At 38.8% G+C, this 19,325-nt stretch overlaps 2 protein-coding genes across 3 annotated transcripts in view; both read right to left on the bottom strand.

The window, feature by feature from the left end:
- LOC134575465 (alpha-2-macroglobulin-like) overlaps window positions 1–19,325 on the bottom strand; it is a 312,276-nt gene that overhangs the window by 270,654 nt on the left and 22,297 nt on the right. For both annotated transcript variants that reach the window (XM_063434760.1, XM_063434759.1), the window contains exons 3-5: window positions 19,008–19,170; window positions 12,789–12,841; window positions 960–980 (exon numbers count right to left, since the gene is read on the bottom strand). In XM_063434760.1, coding sequence (XP_063290830.1) covers window positions 960–980; window positions 12,789–12,841; window positions 19,008–19,170 — 237 coding nt within the window. The remainder of the gene's footprint in view (window positions 1–959; window positions 981–12,788; window positions 12,842–19,007; window positions 19,171–19,325) is intronic.
- Window positions 1–19,325, bottom strand: part of LOC134575463 (alpha-2-macroglobulin-like) — a 260,467-nt gene that overhangs the window by 80,204 nt on the left and 160,938 nt on the right. The gene's annotated exons all lie outside the window — the stretch shown is intronic.

A 19,325-nucleotide genomic window follows, 5' to 3' on the forward strand; every position in this document is an offset into this window, starting at 1 on the left:
GGCTAGTTTGTTCTGGCCAATTAACCATCATGCTTTTAAGAATTATTTTACATAATTGTTGTGATTTTTAACTCTGAATCCTGAAACAAAAGAAAAAGTGTTTGGCGGACAAAAGTATGTTTAACAATTATTTTTAAATACTCCCCAACCATTGTCCATGAGTGTAGGGGACATGGCAATTCCCTCAAAGCTATATATTAACGGCCCCCAACTGCAACTCATGAACTAGCCCATTATTATATCAATAGTCCACACCTTTACCAAGGGATCTGTTTTTTTTGTAAGGCTCCACCCACTAGTACAGGTGGAGTATTGTTACCTGTATCAGGCCACCCCTTCTATATTAAAAGTTCAATCACCATAGAATGGGGCCTTTGCAGCCACATGCTGCTCACTGTTTATTAGAATTACCCCCGCTCACTGCACCCCCCCCACATACATTGCAACCCTCACACAGACACACACTACATCCTTCACAAACACAACGCAAGCCTGTACACACACTACACCCCTCACACACACACATTGCATCCCTCACACCACTGCCCCTATCCCCTTCTACAGCCCCTATCCTGGCACACCCCAGGTAAGTTGTCTGCTTACCCTGGGAGGGCACTATGGCACCATAAACACTACAGAGTGCTGTAGTGGTTATTGTGCCTGGAGTGTTTATTTAAATAATCTACCGGTGCCCCTCCCAAGTTTAGGTTGTGGATCCGCCCCTGACTGGGAAACATTTCTGCAGTACAGGGTCCCAATATATGCCGCAGCGGTCTTCATATATACAACCTAGAAATTTGTTTTAACTTAGGGTGCCTTGGAAAAATATTGAAATATTAAGGGCGCCTTAAACCTAAAAAGTTTGGGAACCACTGTTGCAACATTATATATATATATTATTCTTTTTGCTATATGTATCACTTGTCTTTCTCATTCACAATCCAACTTTTTGATCTTACCTGTAGTTCCACGACTGGAATCTGAAATAAAGTAAACAAATTGTAATTTTTTTTTGTAGTATACTACACATTACATGGTATACTGAACATAAATATGTTCTTTTTCTTTCTGTCTCGTTTTTTTCGTGGAAGGTGCTATACCTTTAATCGCTCAGTTCACAATTACTCCATTTATACTTGGAGAGCCACCGTCCTGACACGCTTGCCAACTCAGAACTCCACATTCCTCAAAATTATATATTCAGTATATCCTTGGCATCACACAAAGTGATAAATAATTCAACAATGACAAAATGGTGAATTCACTAATTTCCCCCCTCTGATCATCATTTGCTAACATGAAATATTAATGGGCTCAGATGAAGCAAAATGGCATTAAAATTGGCCAGTTAGTGTATTGCAAAATAAAAATATTATGTGTATATTTTCCAATACACTAAGCACATTTTCCCACTGCTCACAGGTGAAGTGAAAAAATGTAATCAACGGGATGAAAAAGAGAAAGTGCAGTTAAACACTATATATATGAGTTGTTGATTTCCAGTATTCAGGCAACTCGTGATTCGGATTAAACCAATTGCCCAAGTTTATTTAATAGTTTTGTATCTATCTAAAAATCAGTTTTTTTAATTATACCCTATTATCTATGCTGCATAATTTAACTCCAACAACTGCCTGCTCTATGAAGAGCACAAACCTATACCCATGTAATGCACGATTAAGATTATAAAACCAAAGACATTCTTCAACAGCTGAGCATAACCGAATGAAGTCAAAAAGAACATGCCACTTGGTAGATTGCAATCTGATGCTTCCCACAACCACAGGCACATCTTTATACATTTAATGCGCTATTTCCCCACTAGTTTTATTGCTATTGATATAGTAACATATATCATGGAAACAACTGATACAATTATGCAGAAAACCACTCAAATCTAAAGTCATTCTTTCTTCTACTAATTTTTCCTTTTCGCTGAACTGCACTTTGTCTCTCCTGTGACCACACTGACTTTCCTCCCAGTAGAATTCCTTTGCATTTATCAGCCACTCTTCATCTATCATTAAATAACATCGGAACCACTTTTTTTTACTCTAATAGTTACTAGAGAAACAAACATTCTTCAAACATGTTCATGTTAGTCTCTTTATAATAATTCCTATATTAACCCAGCTCACAGTTTAGCTCCCATCTATCTCCCTATTGGTTTCAGTCAACAAGCTATTCAAAAAGATTGTATGTGTCGTGTTGACTGACTTTCTTTTTTTGTCAATCTTTGTTTTTATTGAGATGTCAAAAAAAGGCACATAGCAAAAATAACACAGAACCAGATTTTGGTAGCTTAGTGTACAAGAGAGGCACACACATCAAGTCCCATACATCGAACAGCATATCCTGTAGAGATCTGGCAGATAAAACCATCTTTTTCTGTTTGATTTTCTGTTGTAAGGTATACAATAGTGAGTAGGCGCTTCCAAAAATGGACTGAAAATGGATATACAACAGTAGTGGGTGATACAGCAGTGTTTCCCAAACACTAAATCAGAGTAAGTATAAATGAAGAGTGTGTATCAAAAACCACATAGGGAGTGATAGTCCCAAAAACAAATGTAATGGTGATAAATATTCATAACATACAACCTGAACCATAGGCAGCTGGCAAAATGTAATCTACAAAATATAAAAAACGGAACATAACATAGTGTATACTGTATAATACAAGTGTATGCTGAAATAAAGGTGGACTGTCACTCACATTTAGCAGAGCCGTACCAGGCTCTGTATAATAGGCTCAAGGGTGCCAATTCAGGCTGACAACACTCCAAGAAATGGCTGGACAGGTTCCGTAGTAAAAAAACGTATATTTATTTGAAAATAAAAGTATAAAGTGAACTCCTGGTTATAAGGGAGTGGAACCCTGATATAAATAATATAAAAAAGAGGGGTATCCACTTACCCAAACAGTATTAACCTTTGGAGTGGTATAAAACAAATGTATAAAATACAAACAAATGTGGAAATAGCAGCAAACGCGTTTCGGCTCGGTAGCCTTCTTCCAGTGCTGTTTCTCATGTCCTCATGGCTTGTTTAAATGCGCCCGGCATTTCTGATCACCTGTGTGCATTTTTCCTTACGCATACGTCACTTCCGGTATTTTCGAGCGATGTCATTTCCGGTTTTGCCAGTTGGAACGCATGGTGGAACGCAAACAGCGTTCAATCGTTTCCGGAATCGAAGAGAATATATGTCTTAAAGCAAATACATAATATAAAAGACAGAATAGTATAAATAAAACAAAATACAATAGATGAACGGCCTCATAAGTGGCTCAAAAGATGTCAACAGTTATCTATACACTATTATTGGCAAAAGTCAATATATAGAAAAATACATCTAAATAGGATGGAAGAGCTGGCAAAATAGAACAAAAGGGAAAAAGGATATGTAGTCAGATATAAATCAAAAATATATAATATAAACAGATATGGCAAAAAAGAAAATATAATATATGGAAAAAATATTTTAATTTAAAAAATGAGAAAACTCAAAATCTAAATTTAACCCATTTGGAAATAAGCAGTCTATATCAAAGATCCATTTACTTTCTATCTTTGCCAGCTCCTTTACATTATTTTCACCCCTCCAATTTTTCTCTTTCTTAAGAATAGCCATAAACGACAGTACAGATGGATCGCTTCTATGTTTTTTAGCAAAGTGTGCTGACACACTGTGTTTCATATACCCCCTCTGGATGTTGCCCATGTGTTCCGCAATCCTCGTTTTTAATGCCCTAGTGGTCATCCCTATATACTGCAGGCCACATGGGCACCAGAGGAGGTATATGACATTGGTGGAATGGCATGTCAGAACCTGACGGATGGGGAAAGTACGATGATTGTGATGAGAGATAAAGGAGGTGTTTTTTTGTTTTTTGAATAGGGTTTTTTTACGTGACACATAATTTACAGGGATAAAAACCCGGCTCAATATTAAAGAAATTTGTGTTTTCTTTTTTCTCCTTAATAAAACTAGTCGTTAAATGTTGTTTTAGATTTTTTGCACCTCTATAGACTATGGTCGGTTTTTCTCCTACGATGTTGCCAAGAGTTGGATCTGATTTGAGGATATACCAATATTTATTAATGATATGCTTTATCTGTTTGGCATTTTCGTTGTAATTTAAGACAATTGGAATATTTGTGAACTTTTCATTCTTTTTTACATTATGTGTCTTATTATGTGATAGAATTTCCTTTCGATCTTTTTCTTTAGTTTTATTAATAAAATTGTCTAAAGTTTTTTCATCATAATTTTTTTCTACCAATCTAGTTTTTAAAAACTGTGCCTGTTCATCAAATAATTTGGGGTCACTACAGTTTTTATATAAACGTAAAAATTGTCTATTTGGCATATTATGTAGCCATGGGCCATAGTGACAGCTTGAGGTATCTATATATCCATTGACGTCGACCTTCTTAAAGAAGGTCTTAGTCTGAATAGTGTGGTTTTCGACATAAACATATAAATCGAGAAAGCTAATACCCTCAGTGCTATGTTCACTGGTAATATGTATGTCTGAGTGATTTTCTGTTGTGCATGCATATTCTGGCATCACCGCATCAACTTGACACTTAAGTGGTTGGACACCTGCACTTAATTATAGATAGTCACACAACACATATAGTAGTGATATATAATTTAAAGTAATTAGAAATTGTGCCATTTTTTAACTTGACTTGATTAGCGTGTGACTGAGTAACATTCTACTGGGAAGGATTCTGTCTTAAACATAATACACCTAAAGTAGTAAATTCAAGGCCCGAGTGTGGAGTAGAAATAAGAGTGATAATAAAAAAAGTAATTCAGCAGAAATTAGTGAAAAATATTACGTAAAACAACTGCCTGCTATGTATCAAGAGGCTAATAGTAAAGAGAATGGTAGGCTCTATTGTTTAGTAAAGGACTGGAGCTCGGGATCCTCTTTCAAGCTGCTGACTGGCATAGTGAGTGCCAGCTATCTGAGCTTGTGAGCGGTGCTTAGGGGTATTTCCCTGTTTGGACTGAGGTCTAGGAAAATAACAGCCAGCTTCCGGACCAGGCTTTCAAAGTGTGTATGCTCTTCTAAACACCATCTTCCGCTTCCGCACTGTCTGGGCCACATCAGGACGTCTTGGGACAGTTATTGCAGCTTTTTAAAGAGCCAGGCTGAGCCCCATGCATCGGTGTAGGCAAATTGTAATCTAGAGTTAAGACAATAATCATTCGAAGACTTGGACAATGCGTTCCCCGCTTGAGACATAAGCTATGGATGCCCACTTCACTGCAGGCTGCCCTTTGGCAGCCATCTTAAATCACACAAACATACATACCATGTACAGCTAAGTCACTTACTGTACCTCTACTGTAATGTAACCTGTAAAGCACTGAGTACACCTGTTAGAGCTATATAAATAAAATATACATACACTGTATACCTACTGCATTTACTACAACCCCCTCAACTGTAATGTAACCTGTAAAGCGGTGAGTACACCTGTTAGCGGTATATAAATAAAATATACATACACTGTATACCTACTGCACTTACTGTACCTCCCTCTACTGTAATGTAACCTGTAAAGTGCTGAGTACACCTGTTAGCGCTATATAAATAAAATATACATACACTGTATACCTACTGCACTTACTGTACCTCCCTCTACTGTAATGTAACCTGTAAAGTGCTGAGTACACCTGTTAGCGCTATATAAATAAAATATACATACACTGTATACCTACTGCACTTACTGTACCTCCCTCTACTGTAATGTAACCTGTAAAGTGCTGAGTACACCTGTTACCGCTATATAAATAAAATATACATACACTGTATACCTACTGCACTTACTGTACCTCCCTCTACTGTAATGTAACCTGTAAAGTGCTGAGTACACCTGTGAGCGCTATATAAATAAAATATACATACACTGTATACCTACTGCACTTACTGTACCTCCCTCTACTGTAATGTAACCTGTAAAGTGCTGAGTACACCTGTTACTGCTATATAAATAAAATATACATACACTGTATACCTACTGCATTTACTACAACCCCCTCTACTGTAATGTTACCTGTAAAGCAGTGAGTACACCTGTTAGGGCTATATAAATAAAATATACATACACTGTATACTTACTGCACTTACTGTACCTCCCTGTACTGTAATATAACCTGTAAAGCACTGAGTATACCTGTTAGAGCTATATAAATATAATATACACACACTGTATACCTACTGCACTTACTGTACCTCCCTCTACTGTAATGTAACCTGTAAAGCACTGAGTACACATGTTAGGGCTAAATAAATAAAATATACATACACTGTATACCTACTGCATTTACTACAACCCCCTCTACTGTAATGTAACCTGTAAATCAGTGAGTACACCTGTTAGGGCTATATAAATAAAATATACATACACTGTATACTTACTGCACTTACTGTAACTCCCTGTACTGTAATGTAACATGTAAAGCACTGATTATACCTGTTAGAGCTATATAAATATAATATACACACACTGTATACCTACTGCACTTACTGTACCTCCTCTACTGTAATGTAACCTGTAAAGCACTGAGTACACCTGTTAGGGCTATATAAATAAAATATACATACACTGTATACCTACTGCATTTACTACAACCCCCTCTACTGTAATGTAACCTATAAAGCAGTGAGTACACCTGTTAGGGCTATATAAATAAAATATACATACACTGTATACCTACTGCACTTACTGTACCTCCCTCTACTGTAATGTAACCTGTAAAGTGCTGAGTACACCTGTTAGCGTTATATAAATAAAATATACATACACTGTATACCTACTGCACTTACTGTACCTCCCTCTACTGTAATGTAACCTGTAAAGTGCTGAGTATACATGTTAGCGCTATATAAATAAAATATACATACACTGTATACCTAGTGCACTTACTGTACCTCCCTCTACTGTAATGTAACCTGTAAAGTGCTGAGTACACCTGTTAGTGCTATATAAATAAAATATACATACACTGTATACCTACTGCTCTTACTGTACCTCCCTCTACTGTAATGTAACCTGTAAAGTGCTGAGTATACCTATTAGTGCTATATAAATAAAATATACATACACTGTATACCTACTGCTCTTACTGTACCTCCCTCTACTGTAATGTAACCTGTAAAGTGCTGAGTACACCTGTTAGTGCTATATAAATAAAATATACATACACTGTATACCTACTGCTCTTACTGTACCTCCCTCTACTGTAATGTAACCTGTAAAGTGCTAAGTACACCTTTTAGTGCTATATAAATAAAATATACATACACTGTATACCTACTGCTCTTACTGTACCTCCCTCTACTGTAATGTAACCTGTAAAGTGCTGAGTATACCTGTTAGCGCTATATAAATAAAATATACATACACTGTATACCTACTGCACTTACTGTACCTCCCTCTACTGTAATGTAACCTGTAAAGTGCTGAGTATACCTGTTAGCGCTATATAAATAAAATATACATACACTGTATACCTACTGCTCTTACTGTACCTCCCTCTACTGTAATGTAACCTGTAAAGTGCTGAGTATACCTGTTAGCGCTATATAAATAAAATATACATACACTGTATACCTACTGCTCTTACTGTACCTCCCTCTACTGTAATGTAACCTGTAAAGTGCTGAGTATACCTGTTAGCGCTATATAAATAAATTATACATACACTGTATACCTACTGCACTTACTGTACCTCCCTCTACTGTAATGTAACCTGTAAAGTGCAGAGTATACCTGTTAGCACTATGTAAATATAATATACATACACTGTATACCTACTGCACTTACTGTACCTCCCTCTACTGTAATGTAATCTGCAAAGTGCGGAGTACACCTGTTAGCACTATATAAATAAAATATACATACACTGTATACCTACTGCTCTTACTGTACCTCCCTCTACTGTAATGTAACCTGTAAAGTGCTGAGTACACCTGTTAGCGCTATATAAATAAATTATACATACACTGTATACCTACTGCACTTACTGTACCTCCCTCTACTGTAATGTAACCTGTAAAGTGCTGAGTACACCTGTTAGTGCTATATCAATAAAATATACATACACTGTATACCTACTGCACTTACTGTACCTCTCTCTACTGTAATGTAACCTGTAAAGGGCTGAGTACACCTGTTAGTGCTATATAAATATAATATACATACACTGTATACCTACTGCACTTACTGTACCTCCCTCTACTGTAATGTAACCTGTAAAGTGCTGAGTATACCTGTTAGCGCTATATAAATAAAATATACATACACTGTATACCTACTGCTCTTACTGTACCTCCCTCTACTGTAATGTAACCTGTAAAGTGCTGAGTATACCTGTTAGCGCTATATAAATAAAATATACATACACTGTATACCTACTGCTCTTACTGTACCTCCCTCTACTGTAATGTAACCTGTAAAGTGCTGAGTATACCTGTTAGCGCTATATAAATAAATTATACATACACTGTATACCTACTGCACTTACTGTACCTCCCTCTACTGTAATGTAACCTGTAAAGTGCAGAGTATACCTGTTAGCACTATGTAAATATAATATACATACACTGTATACCTACTGCACTTACTGTACCTCCCTCTACTGTAATGTAATCTGCAAAGTGCTGAGTACACCTGTTAGCACTATATAAATAAAATATACATACACTGTATACCTACTGCTCTTACTGTACCTCCCTCTACTGTAATGTAACCTGTAAAGTGCTGAGTACACCTGTTAGCGCTATATAAATAACTTATACATACACTGTATACCTACTGCACTTACTGTACCTCCCTCTACTGTAATGTAACCTGTAAAGTGCTGAGTACACCTGTTAGTGCTATATCAATAAAATATACATACACTGTATACCTACTGCACTTACTGTACCTCCCTCTACTGTAATGTAACCTGTAAAGCACTGAGTATACCTGTTAGTGCTATATAAATAAAATATACATACACTGTATACCTACTGCACTTACTGTACCTCCCTCTACTGTAATGTTACCTGTAAAGTGCTAAGTACACCTGTTAGAGCTATATAAATAAAATATACATACACTGTATACCTACTGCACTTACTGTACCTCCCTCTACTGTAATGTTACCTGTAAAGTTCTGAGTACACCTGTTAGAGCAATCTAAATAATATATACATACACTGTATACCTACGGCACTTACTGTACCTCCCTCTACTGTAATGTAACCTGTAAAGTGCTGAGTACACCTGTTAGCTCTATATAAATAATATATACATACACTGTATACCTACTGCACTTACTGTACCTCCCTCTACTGTAATGTAACCTGTAAAGTGCTGAGTACACCTGTTAGCGCTATATAAATAAAATATACATACACTGTATACCTACTGCACTTACTGTACCTCCCTCTACTGTAATGTAACCTGTAAAGTGCTGAGTACACCTGTTAGCGCTATATAAATAAAATATACATACACTGTATACCTACTGCACTTACTGTACCTCCCTCTACAGTAATGTAACCTAAAAAGTACCGAGTACACCTGTTAGCACTATATAAATAAAATATACATACACTGTATACCTACTGCACTTACTGTACCTCCCTCTACTGTAATGTAACCTGTAACGTGCTGAGTACACCTGTTAGCGCTATATAAATAAATATACATACACTGTATACCTACTGCTCTTACTGTACCTCCCTCTACTGTAATGTAACCTGTGAAGTGCTGAGTACACCTGTTAGAGCTATATAAATAAAATATACATACACTGTATACCTACTGCACTTACTGTACCTCCCTCTACTGTAATGTAACCTGTAAAGTGCTGAGTACACCTGTTAGCGCTATATAAATAAAATATACATACACTGTATACCTACTGCACTTACTGTACCTCCCTCTACTGTAATGTAACCTGTAAAGTGCTGAGTACACCTGTTAGCGCTATATAAATAAAATATACATACACTGTATACCTACTGCACTTACTGTACCTCCCTCTACTGTAATGTAACCTGTAAAGTGCTGAGTACACCTGTTACCGCTATATAAATAAAATATACATACACTTTATACCTACTGCACTTACTGTACCTCCCTCTACAGTAATGTAACCTGAAAAGTACCGAGTACACCTGTTAGCACTATATAAATAAAATATACATACACTGTATACCTACTGCACTTACTGTACCTCCCTCTACTGTAATGTAACCTGTAACGTGCTGAGTACACCTGTTAGCGCTATATAAATAAAATATACATACACTGTATACCTACTGCTCTTACTGTACCTCCCTCTACTGTAATGTAACCTGTGAAGTGCTGAGTACACCTGTTAGAGCTATATAAATAAAATATACATACACTGTATACCTACTGCACTTACTGTACCTCCCTCTACTGTAATGTAACCTGTAAAGTGCTGAGTACACCTGTTAGCTCTATATAAATAATATATACATACACTGTATACCTACTGCACTTACTGTACCTCCCTCTACTGTAATGTAACCTGCAAAGTGCTGAGTACACCTGTTAGCGCTATATAAATAAAATATACATACACGGTATACCTACTGCACTTACTGTACCTCCCTCTACTGTATGTAACCTGTAAAGTGCTGAGTAAACCTGTTAGCGCTATATAAATAAAATATACATACACTGTATACCTACTGCACTTACTGTACCTCCCTCTACAGTAATGTAACCTGAAAAGTACCGAGTACACCTGTTAGCACTATATAAATAAAATATACATACACTGTATACCTACTGCACTTACTGTACCTCCCTCTACTGTAATGTAACCTGTAACGTGCTGAGTACACCTGTTAGCGCTATATAAATAAAATATACATACACTGTATACCTACTGCACTTACTGTACCTCCCTCTACTGTAATGTAACCTGTAACGTGCTGAGTACACCTGTTAGCACTATATAAATAAAATATACATACACTGTATACCTACTGCACTTACTGTACCTCCCTCTACTGTAATGTAACCTGTAACGTGCTGAGTACACCTGTTAGCGCTATATAAATAAAATATACATACACTGTATACCTACTGCACTTACTGTACCTCCCTCTACTGTAATGTAACCTGCACAGTGCTGAGTACACCTGTTAGTGCTATATAAATAAAATATACATACACTGTATACCTACTGCACTTACTGTACCTCCCTCTACTGTAATGTAACCTGTAAAGTGCCGAGTACACCTGTTAGTGCTATATAAATATAATATATATACACTGTATTCCTACTGCACTTACTGTACCTCCCCCTACTGTAATGTAACCTGTAAAGTGCTGAGTACACCTGTTAGCACTATATAAATATAATATACATGCACTGTATATCTACTGCACTTACTGTACCTCCCTCTACTGTAATGTAACCTGTAAAGTGCTGAGTATACCTGTTAGGGCTATATAAATAAAATATACATACACTGTATACCTACTGCTCTTACTGTACCTCCCTCTACTGTAATGTAACCTGTAAAGTGCTGAGTACACCTGTTAGTGCTATATAAATAAAATATACATACACTGTATACCTACTGCACTTACTGTACCTCCCTCTACTGTAATGTAACCTGTAACGTGCTGAGTACACCTGTTAGCGCTATATAAATAAAATATACATACACTGTATACCTACTGCACTTACTGTACCTCCCTCTACTGTAATGTAACCTGTAACGTGCTGAGTACACCTGTTAGCGCTATATAAATAAAATATACATACACTGTATACCTACTGCACTTACTGTACCTTCCTCTACTGTAATGTAACCTGCACAGTGCTGAGTACACCTGTTAGTGCTATATAAATAAAATATACATACACTGTATACCTACTGCACTTACTGTACCTCCCTCTACTGTAATGTAACCTGTAAAGTGCTGAGTACACCTGTTAGTGCTATATAAATATAATATATATACACTGTATACCTACTGCACTTACTGTACCTCCCCCTACTGTAATGTAACCTGTAAAGTGCTGAGTACACCTGTTAGCACTATATAAATATAATATACATACACTGTATACCTACTGTACTTACTGTACCTCCCTCTACTGTAATGTAACCTGTAAAGTGCTGAGTACACCTGTTAGTGCTATATAAATATAATATATATACACTGTATACCTACTGCACTTACTGTACCTCCCCCTACTGTAATGTAACCTGTAAAGTGCTGAGTACACCTGTTAGCACTATATAAATATAATATACATACACTGTATACCTACTGCACTTACTGTACCTCCCTCTACTGTAATGTAACCTGTAAAGTGCTGAGTACACCTGTTAGGGCTATATAAATACAATATACATACACTGTATACCTACTGCACTTACTGTACCTCCTTCTACTGTAATGTAACCTGTAACGTGCTGAGTACACCTGTTAGTGCTATATAAATAAAATATACATACACGGTATACCTACTGCAATTACTGTACCTCCCTCTACTGTAATGTAACCTGTAAAGTAGTGCATCGAAAACATAATACATAATAATACATAATAATACATAATAATACATATGTCGCATTTAACCTGTAGCCTTCAAGTAATCTTGAGAACGATTAACGCAATTGATGGGATAGTCGTGCCGAAAAGTGAAAAATAAAAGGATTGTTTTGCTAAATCTTTTCGGGTTATATCCACAGTTATCCTTTCTCTCTGTCTGTTTGTTACCTTCCTGCCAGCTGGCTGGAGATTTTCTTTCAGGGCTACTACTCGGAATTTCACTGCAAAACAAATAAATGATATATTACAGTCAGTATCCTGACATTATTACTCACTACTGGGCCCCTTAAAACAGCATTAACACCCAGCACTCCCAAGCAACAAAGTCCTGCAAAATCTTCAGAGCAGAGGTATCATCTCTGGAAGATTGCCCACCCTACCCTCCCCACACCATCCCACCCCATGGTCAACAACTTACTTATAGATAGTGCACATCAGCTGGTTTCCTTAACACACCAATCAAGTTACCAAACCTCTCCTCACCTGAATTCATTTAACACACTGCATACTTACACTGGTTTAAACACTCATTGATATTTGTGTGTGTTTGTATATATGATCTACATATCTATATAATACACATTTTCTCTAATGTTCTCCCTTCTATTTTTCACTTTAACACTAACTTCTCTGATCACTAAAATATCCCTATCCTTTCACTCACCTGTCCCTGGCAACACAATCCTCATTACTTCCACCTTACTCCCCTCCCCTCTCTATTCATCCCATGCACTCTACACATACCTTTCCAGCCTATCTCCACCAACTCCTCCCAAATCTACATACATACCCTCCTACAAAACTTTCAAATCCTACTCCCACCTTCACTTCCTTTCTATCCTTCTGCTCCTAGCAGCTGGTGATGTATCTCCAAACCCCGGTCCCCTCTCAACAAGCACAGCACATACTAACCCAAGGACCCACACTAATCTCATACCCATCTCATGTTCCTCTAGATCCTCCTTCAATACTGCCCTCTGGAACGCACGCTCTGTTTGCAATATAACTAAATCCACTGCTGTCCATGACTTCTTTATCTCTCGTTCAATAGATTTACTAGCCTTAACAGAAACCTGGCTCTCCCCCTCTGACACTGCCACCCCTGCATCTTTGTCCTTCGGTGGTCTCCAACTTACCCACAACCCAAGAAACTCTGAATGTAAAGGTGGTGGTGTTGGGTTTCTCCTCTCCCCTCACTGCTCTTTTAAACCTCTTCCCACCCCCCTTCCCTCTCTTTCCCGTCATTTGAAATACACTCAATTCGCCTTTTCAAACCCTTCTCCGCTAACATTGCTGTTATTTACCGTCCCCCTGGTTCCCCTCTTCTCTTCCTTGACCACTTTGCTGCCTGGCTACCCTATTTCCTCTCTTCTAACATTCCATCCCTAATTCTCGGGGACTTCAATATTCCTATAAACCCACCTTTGACCTCTGCAGCCACTAAACTACTTTCAATGACTTCCTCCCTCGGGCTATCACAGTGGGCAAATTCTCCCACCCATGTAGCAGGCAATACCCTTGACCTAATCTTCACTTATGCATGTACAGTAACTAATATCTGCAACACTCCATATCCACTCTCTGATCACCACCTCTTATCATTTGCTCTTGCGTACCCCCTCACCCAACAACCTCAGCCTAACCCCCCTCAACTCAGGAGGGACCTTAATTCTCTGGATCTCCAACAGTTGTCAGCTGACATTGATTCACAACTGCTGTCCATCCTTTCCCTCTCCTGTCCTTCACTGGCCATCTCCATATATAACTCTACTCTTACATCTGCCTTGAACACTGCAGCGCCACTCCAAACAAGCACCTCAAGGAGGACCCGCCCCCAACCATGGCATACTAAATCAACGCGTTACCTGCAAAGATGCTCCCGTTGTGCTGAACGCTCCTGGAGGAAGTCTCGTACCCAATCAGACTTTCTCCATTATAGATTCATATTGTGTTCATACAGTGCAGCCCTTGCCCTTGCCAAACAGTCCTATTTTTCCTCTCTCATTAGTTCATGTTCCCGCAACCCCAGGCGTCTCTTTGACACCTTTAATTCTCTTCTTCGCCCTGCTGTGGCCACCCCCAAAACTAACCTTACTTCTGATAACTTTGCATGTTACTTCACTGACAAGATTGAACAGCTAAGGAAAGAATTCTCCCCTCCTTGCCTTTCTGTTTCTCAATCACACATAGATCATGCATTTCCTACCCTTCAGACATTCTCCCCAGCTACTGACCAAGAGGTGGCTGCTCTTCTTTGCTCCTCTCGCCCCACCACTTGCCCGCTCGATCCTGTCCCATCTCACCTTATCAGATCTCTCTCCACTTGTCTCATGCCTTCTCTAACACACATCTTCAACTGCTCACTCTCTTCTGGCATCGTCCCTGCTGACCTTAAACATGCCACTGTAGTACCTATACTAAAAAACCCATCCCTCGACTCATCCACCCTCTCTAATTACCGTCCCATATCCCTGCTCCCTTTTTCCTCAAAGCTTCTGGAAAGGCTTGTCTTTACCCGTGTGTCTCATTTCCTCAATTCCAACTCTCTCCTTGACCCCCTTCAATCTGGCTTCCGCCCTCTCCACTCTACAGAGACTGCCCTTATCAAAGTCACTAACGACCTAATCGCAGCTAAATCCAAAGGCCACTACTCCATACTAATTCTTCTTGACCTCTCAGCGGCCTTTGACACCGTTGGTCTCTGTGACTCTGTCCTCTCGTGGTTTTCCTCTTATCTCTCCCAACGCTCATTCAGTGTCTCCTTTTCTAATGATACCTCCTCCCCTCGCCCTGTCTCGGTTGGAGTTCCCCAAGGCTCCGTCATTGGTCCACTTCTATTTTCTCTTTATACTGCCTCTCTTGGCAAACTTATTACCTCTTTTGGATTCCACTACCACCTGTATGCTGATGACACCCAGCTATATCTCTCCTCCCCGGACCTCTCCCCTGCCATCCTGCAACGTGTCACTGCTTGCCTTTCTTCCATCTCTGACTGGATGTCCTCCTGCTTTCTGAAACTCAATCTCTCAAAAACTGAGCTCCTTGTCTTTCCTCCTCCTAATACTGATCCTCCTCTTTCACTCTCCCTTCAAGTTTGTGGTACCAACATCAGTCCATCCTTGCAAGCGCGCTGTCTTGGCGTCATACTTGACTCTGGTCTCACCTTTGAGCCTCACATCCAGCATGTTGCCAAATCCTGTAGATTCCATCTTAAAAACATAGCCCGCATCCGCCCCTTTCTTGCACCAGATACTACCAAGGAGCTTGTCCATGCTCTGGTAATCTCCCGCATGGATTACTGTAACCCTCTCCTGATTGGTCTTCCCAAAAGCCATACTGCACCCCTACAGTCCGTAATGAACGCTGCTGCTAGACTGATTTTCCTCTCTAGTCGTTTCTCTCACACCTCACCCCTCTGCCAGTCCTTACATTGGCTTCCTGTATGCTATAGGAGTCAATTCAAGGTACTAACTCACACCTATAAAGCACTGAACAACTCTAGCCCCTCTTATATCTCCTCACAGATCCATAGGTATGTCCCTTCTCGGTCTCTCCGCTCTGCCCGTGACCACCTCCTGTCCGTTGTCCGCACTCGTACGGCCAACTCGCGCTTGCAGGACTTCTTGCGGGCGGCTCCCTTCCTATGGAATAGCCTGCCTACCGCCATCAGACTCTCCCCTAGTCTTGCATCTTTTAAGAAGTGCCTTAAAACCCATCTCTTTAGGAAAGCATATGGCCTCCAAGACTAACCCTTACCTCACATACCTGTCTCTTGCCCTCTCCTCAAGGGCAGTCCACCTTATTTGATTGCAAATTCCTGTCCTAATGTGTTTTACACCCACCTCCTATAGAATGTAAGCTCGATCGAGCAGGGTCCTCTTCAACCTATTGTTCCTGTAAGTTTATTTGTAATTGTCCTATGTATAGTTAAATCCCTTCTCATAATATTGTAAAGCGCTACGGAATCTGTTGGCGCTATATAAATTGCAATAATAATAATAATAATAATAACTACACACGCATTGTGTGAATCTTTCATAGTGAGATCTGCAGTAAAAAGGGCAATCCACTGTTTAAGCCTCTCTGGGTGAAAAGGGAAGTCTTCCATATTGTGCATGCAGTGTACACATACTGTGTGCACAATAGGGACACACATTTACAGCTTTTGATGGGTCAACGTAAGTAGCTGCTGATATAGCCCATTTTTAGATACATTGTGTGCTCTTACTCTATGCTGTTTAGAGACTATTAGCATATGGGAATTTGCAAACAAAGTCTAATTGACACCCCTATTAGAAACATGAATTTTCTTTGTAAAGACTGTGAAATACCCTGATCTAAAAAGGTGAGGACAGCATCATGTCCTGAGGAAGCCGGGCAGACCGGAGAAACACATTGACGTCACCAAGGGGGCCGTCATCAAGGGGGTGGAGACTACAGATACCTGGAAGCATCACGCCTGTACTAATTGGGCTGCACTGAAACCGAATTAATACACCCGGGACACAACAGCGTTGCAGAGCCAGTGTCTACAACTCCTGAACTAAACACAAAGCTGGGCAGTGAGTAACGGCATATGCCGAGCCTTCTCACCACTTTCTCTTGTAAGAGACAGTTTGTTTATTGAGTTTTTAAAATAGAGTTTTAACAAATTTGTTTATACTTTGCCTTATCAGAGTTCCATCACTGTATGTTAGATACCTGATCTCCTTATTATTACAACTGCGGGAATTTCATGAGAATCTTGTTCTACATTAGTGATGATGTTGAAAGCAATGCTCATGTGAAACAATCTGCACAATTATGTGTTTCTATGCATTCCCTTTACAGGTGCTGTGAGCTGTGTTAACTGGGAGCCATCTACTGATTATTGAGTATTATTGCAATACCTTTTATAACTCACATTTGGTTTTGGCTTTATCACCTAAACGTCTACTTCATAATGCTCCACTCGTATTTATATATTTCTGTGTTTTGGTTCTGTTTTATTTGTTAAGGGTATAACACATTGAGTGTGTTAGCAGCATTGTATGTAAAATTCATACCAACTTTGGGCATTTAAAAAAACAATTTCAAGAGCGCTCCAAAATGTAATCACTTTGCCATAGTATAGAATATTGTCATATTCTAGAAATGCTTTTTAACCTCAAATTCGTTATAGCAATTCTCCTATTATATGCTCATTTTTATTTACTCCTATACCCTTACTGGGCACTCCACACCTTGTCCCCTTGCTGCTATTCAGATCCGAGGTCGGCAAAATGCCGACCTCGCTTATAGCAGACTGGGAACTACATCTCCCAGCAAACCTAGCGGCCAGTATATTTAGCCGCGCACGTGAGACACGCGTCACGTGCTCCGGCTTCAAAGTGCTGCTACTACCCACTACATGCTCGTTTTCAACACCCAATATGATATTAAAGGTCCAGTACCTAATATCTATCTATTTATTCTCTTGTTGCCTTATTTGAAATGTATATTATATTGATGTATGTTGATTGGATGATTAGCCTATGACATAATTTTGGCGCCTTTTTAAAGTGTCCTTCCTCTATATATACTTCTACTAGCCAGGTTGTATGTTTTTTATGCCATTTGAGAAAGCCTTATTGTTGAAACGCGTAATGGTTATTTTAAATTGTCTATTTTAAGATCAATTCAAAGTTTTTGGTTACTTACTGTGCCAATTCTCTTTTTATTTTATTTTTATGCACTTTTACTATTTGTACTTTCCTGGCTTTTTACTGTTGTTCCGGTACTTAAAGAAATCCCAGGTGGGGATCATACCACCAACGCTTTATTAATAGAGCAGTGTTTCTGCTCTACACTTGTAAGTATTATTTTAGTTACTCTTACTTACTATTATCCAATTGAGAGCACTATTGTCGCCTCTTTTTATCCCTATTTGGAGCCATGGATGACCAGATGGTGTTGACAGAAGCACTCCCTTCACAAATCCTATAAATGAGGATTATATCGCTGTACGCCCTTCACACCAGAGCTGGCCATAGCTCTTTTAAATGTGAGTTCTTTACTTTCTACTATTATTTTACCCTTTGGATTTTAGACGTATTGCTCTACTGGCTGCCGATGTCTCCTTCTTTTTCATATAAGCAAATACCCTGAGACACTAGGACGCACCCACTTCTACTGAAAAGTCTACTCATCTATATTCCATCAAGCACTGTCACTCTACTGAGACTATTTTATGTTATTTATTTTATTTATTATTTGTCACTGGCACAGCCCTACACCATTTTTTTTTGTATTATTTGCCAGCCTGAAGCATTGTCAACATTATTATAACAATTTCTAAACCATAAATCTAGTTAATAAAACCCATAACAAGTTCATACATTTAACGCCACTCTTCTCCCATCTAATTACCGTTTTGTCCTGGTTTGTATACGGGTTTATCTGTTTGAACCAGAATTTTGGATCTTTGCTTTTTTATGAGAACTTTAGTCTGATTAGATATTGTCTCCAACGAAGTCTCAATAGATAAATCCATTGTAGCAACTTCTTCCATGCCCTCACTGGGATTAGGGATCTGAGAAAGACACAAACATTTACTGTGGTTTGTGGTATTAATATAAACAGGACAGTATTACCAGCATAATATAACTGTAAATATGGTGTCTTCAGACTTGTACATGGTGCACTTTTTGGGTTCTTCAATTCAGAAAAGTGTGTTCGGGACCTCCA

This window comes from Pelobates fuscus, chromosome 10 (genome assembly GCF_036172605.1).
Source record: "Pelobates fuscus isolate aPelFus1 chromosome 10, aPelFus1.pri, whole genome shotgun sequence".
Classification (NCBI taxonomy): domain Eukaryota; kingdom Metazoa; phylum Chordata; class Amphibia; order Anura; family Pelobatidae; genus Pelobates; species Pelobates fuscus.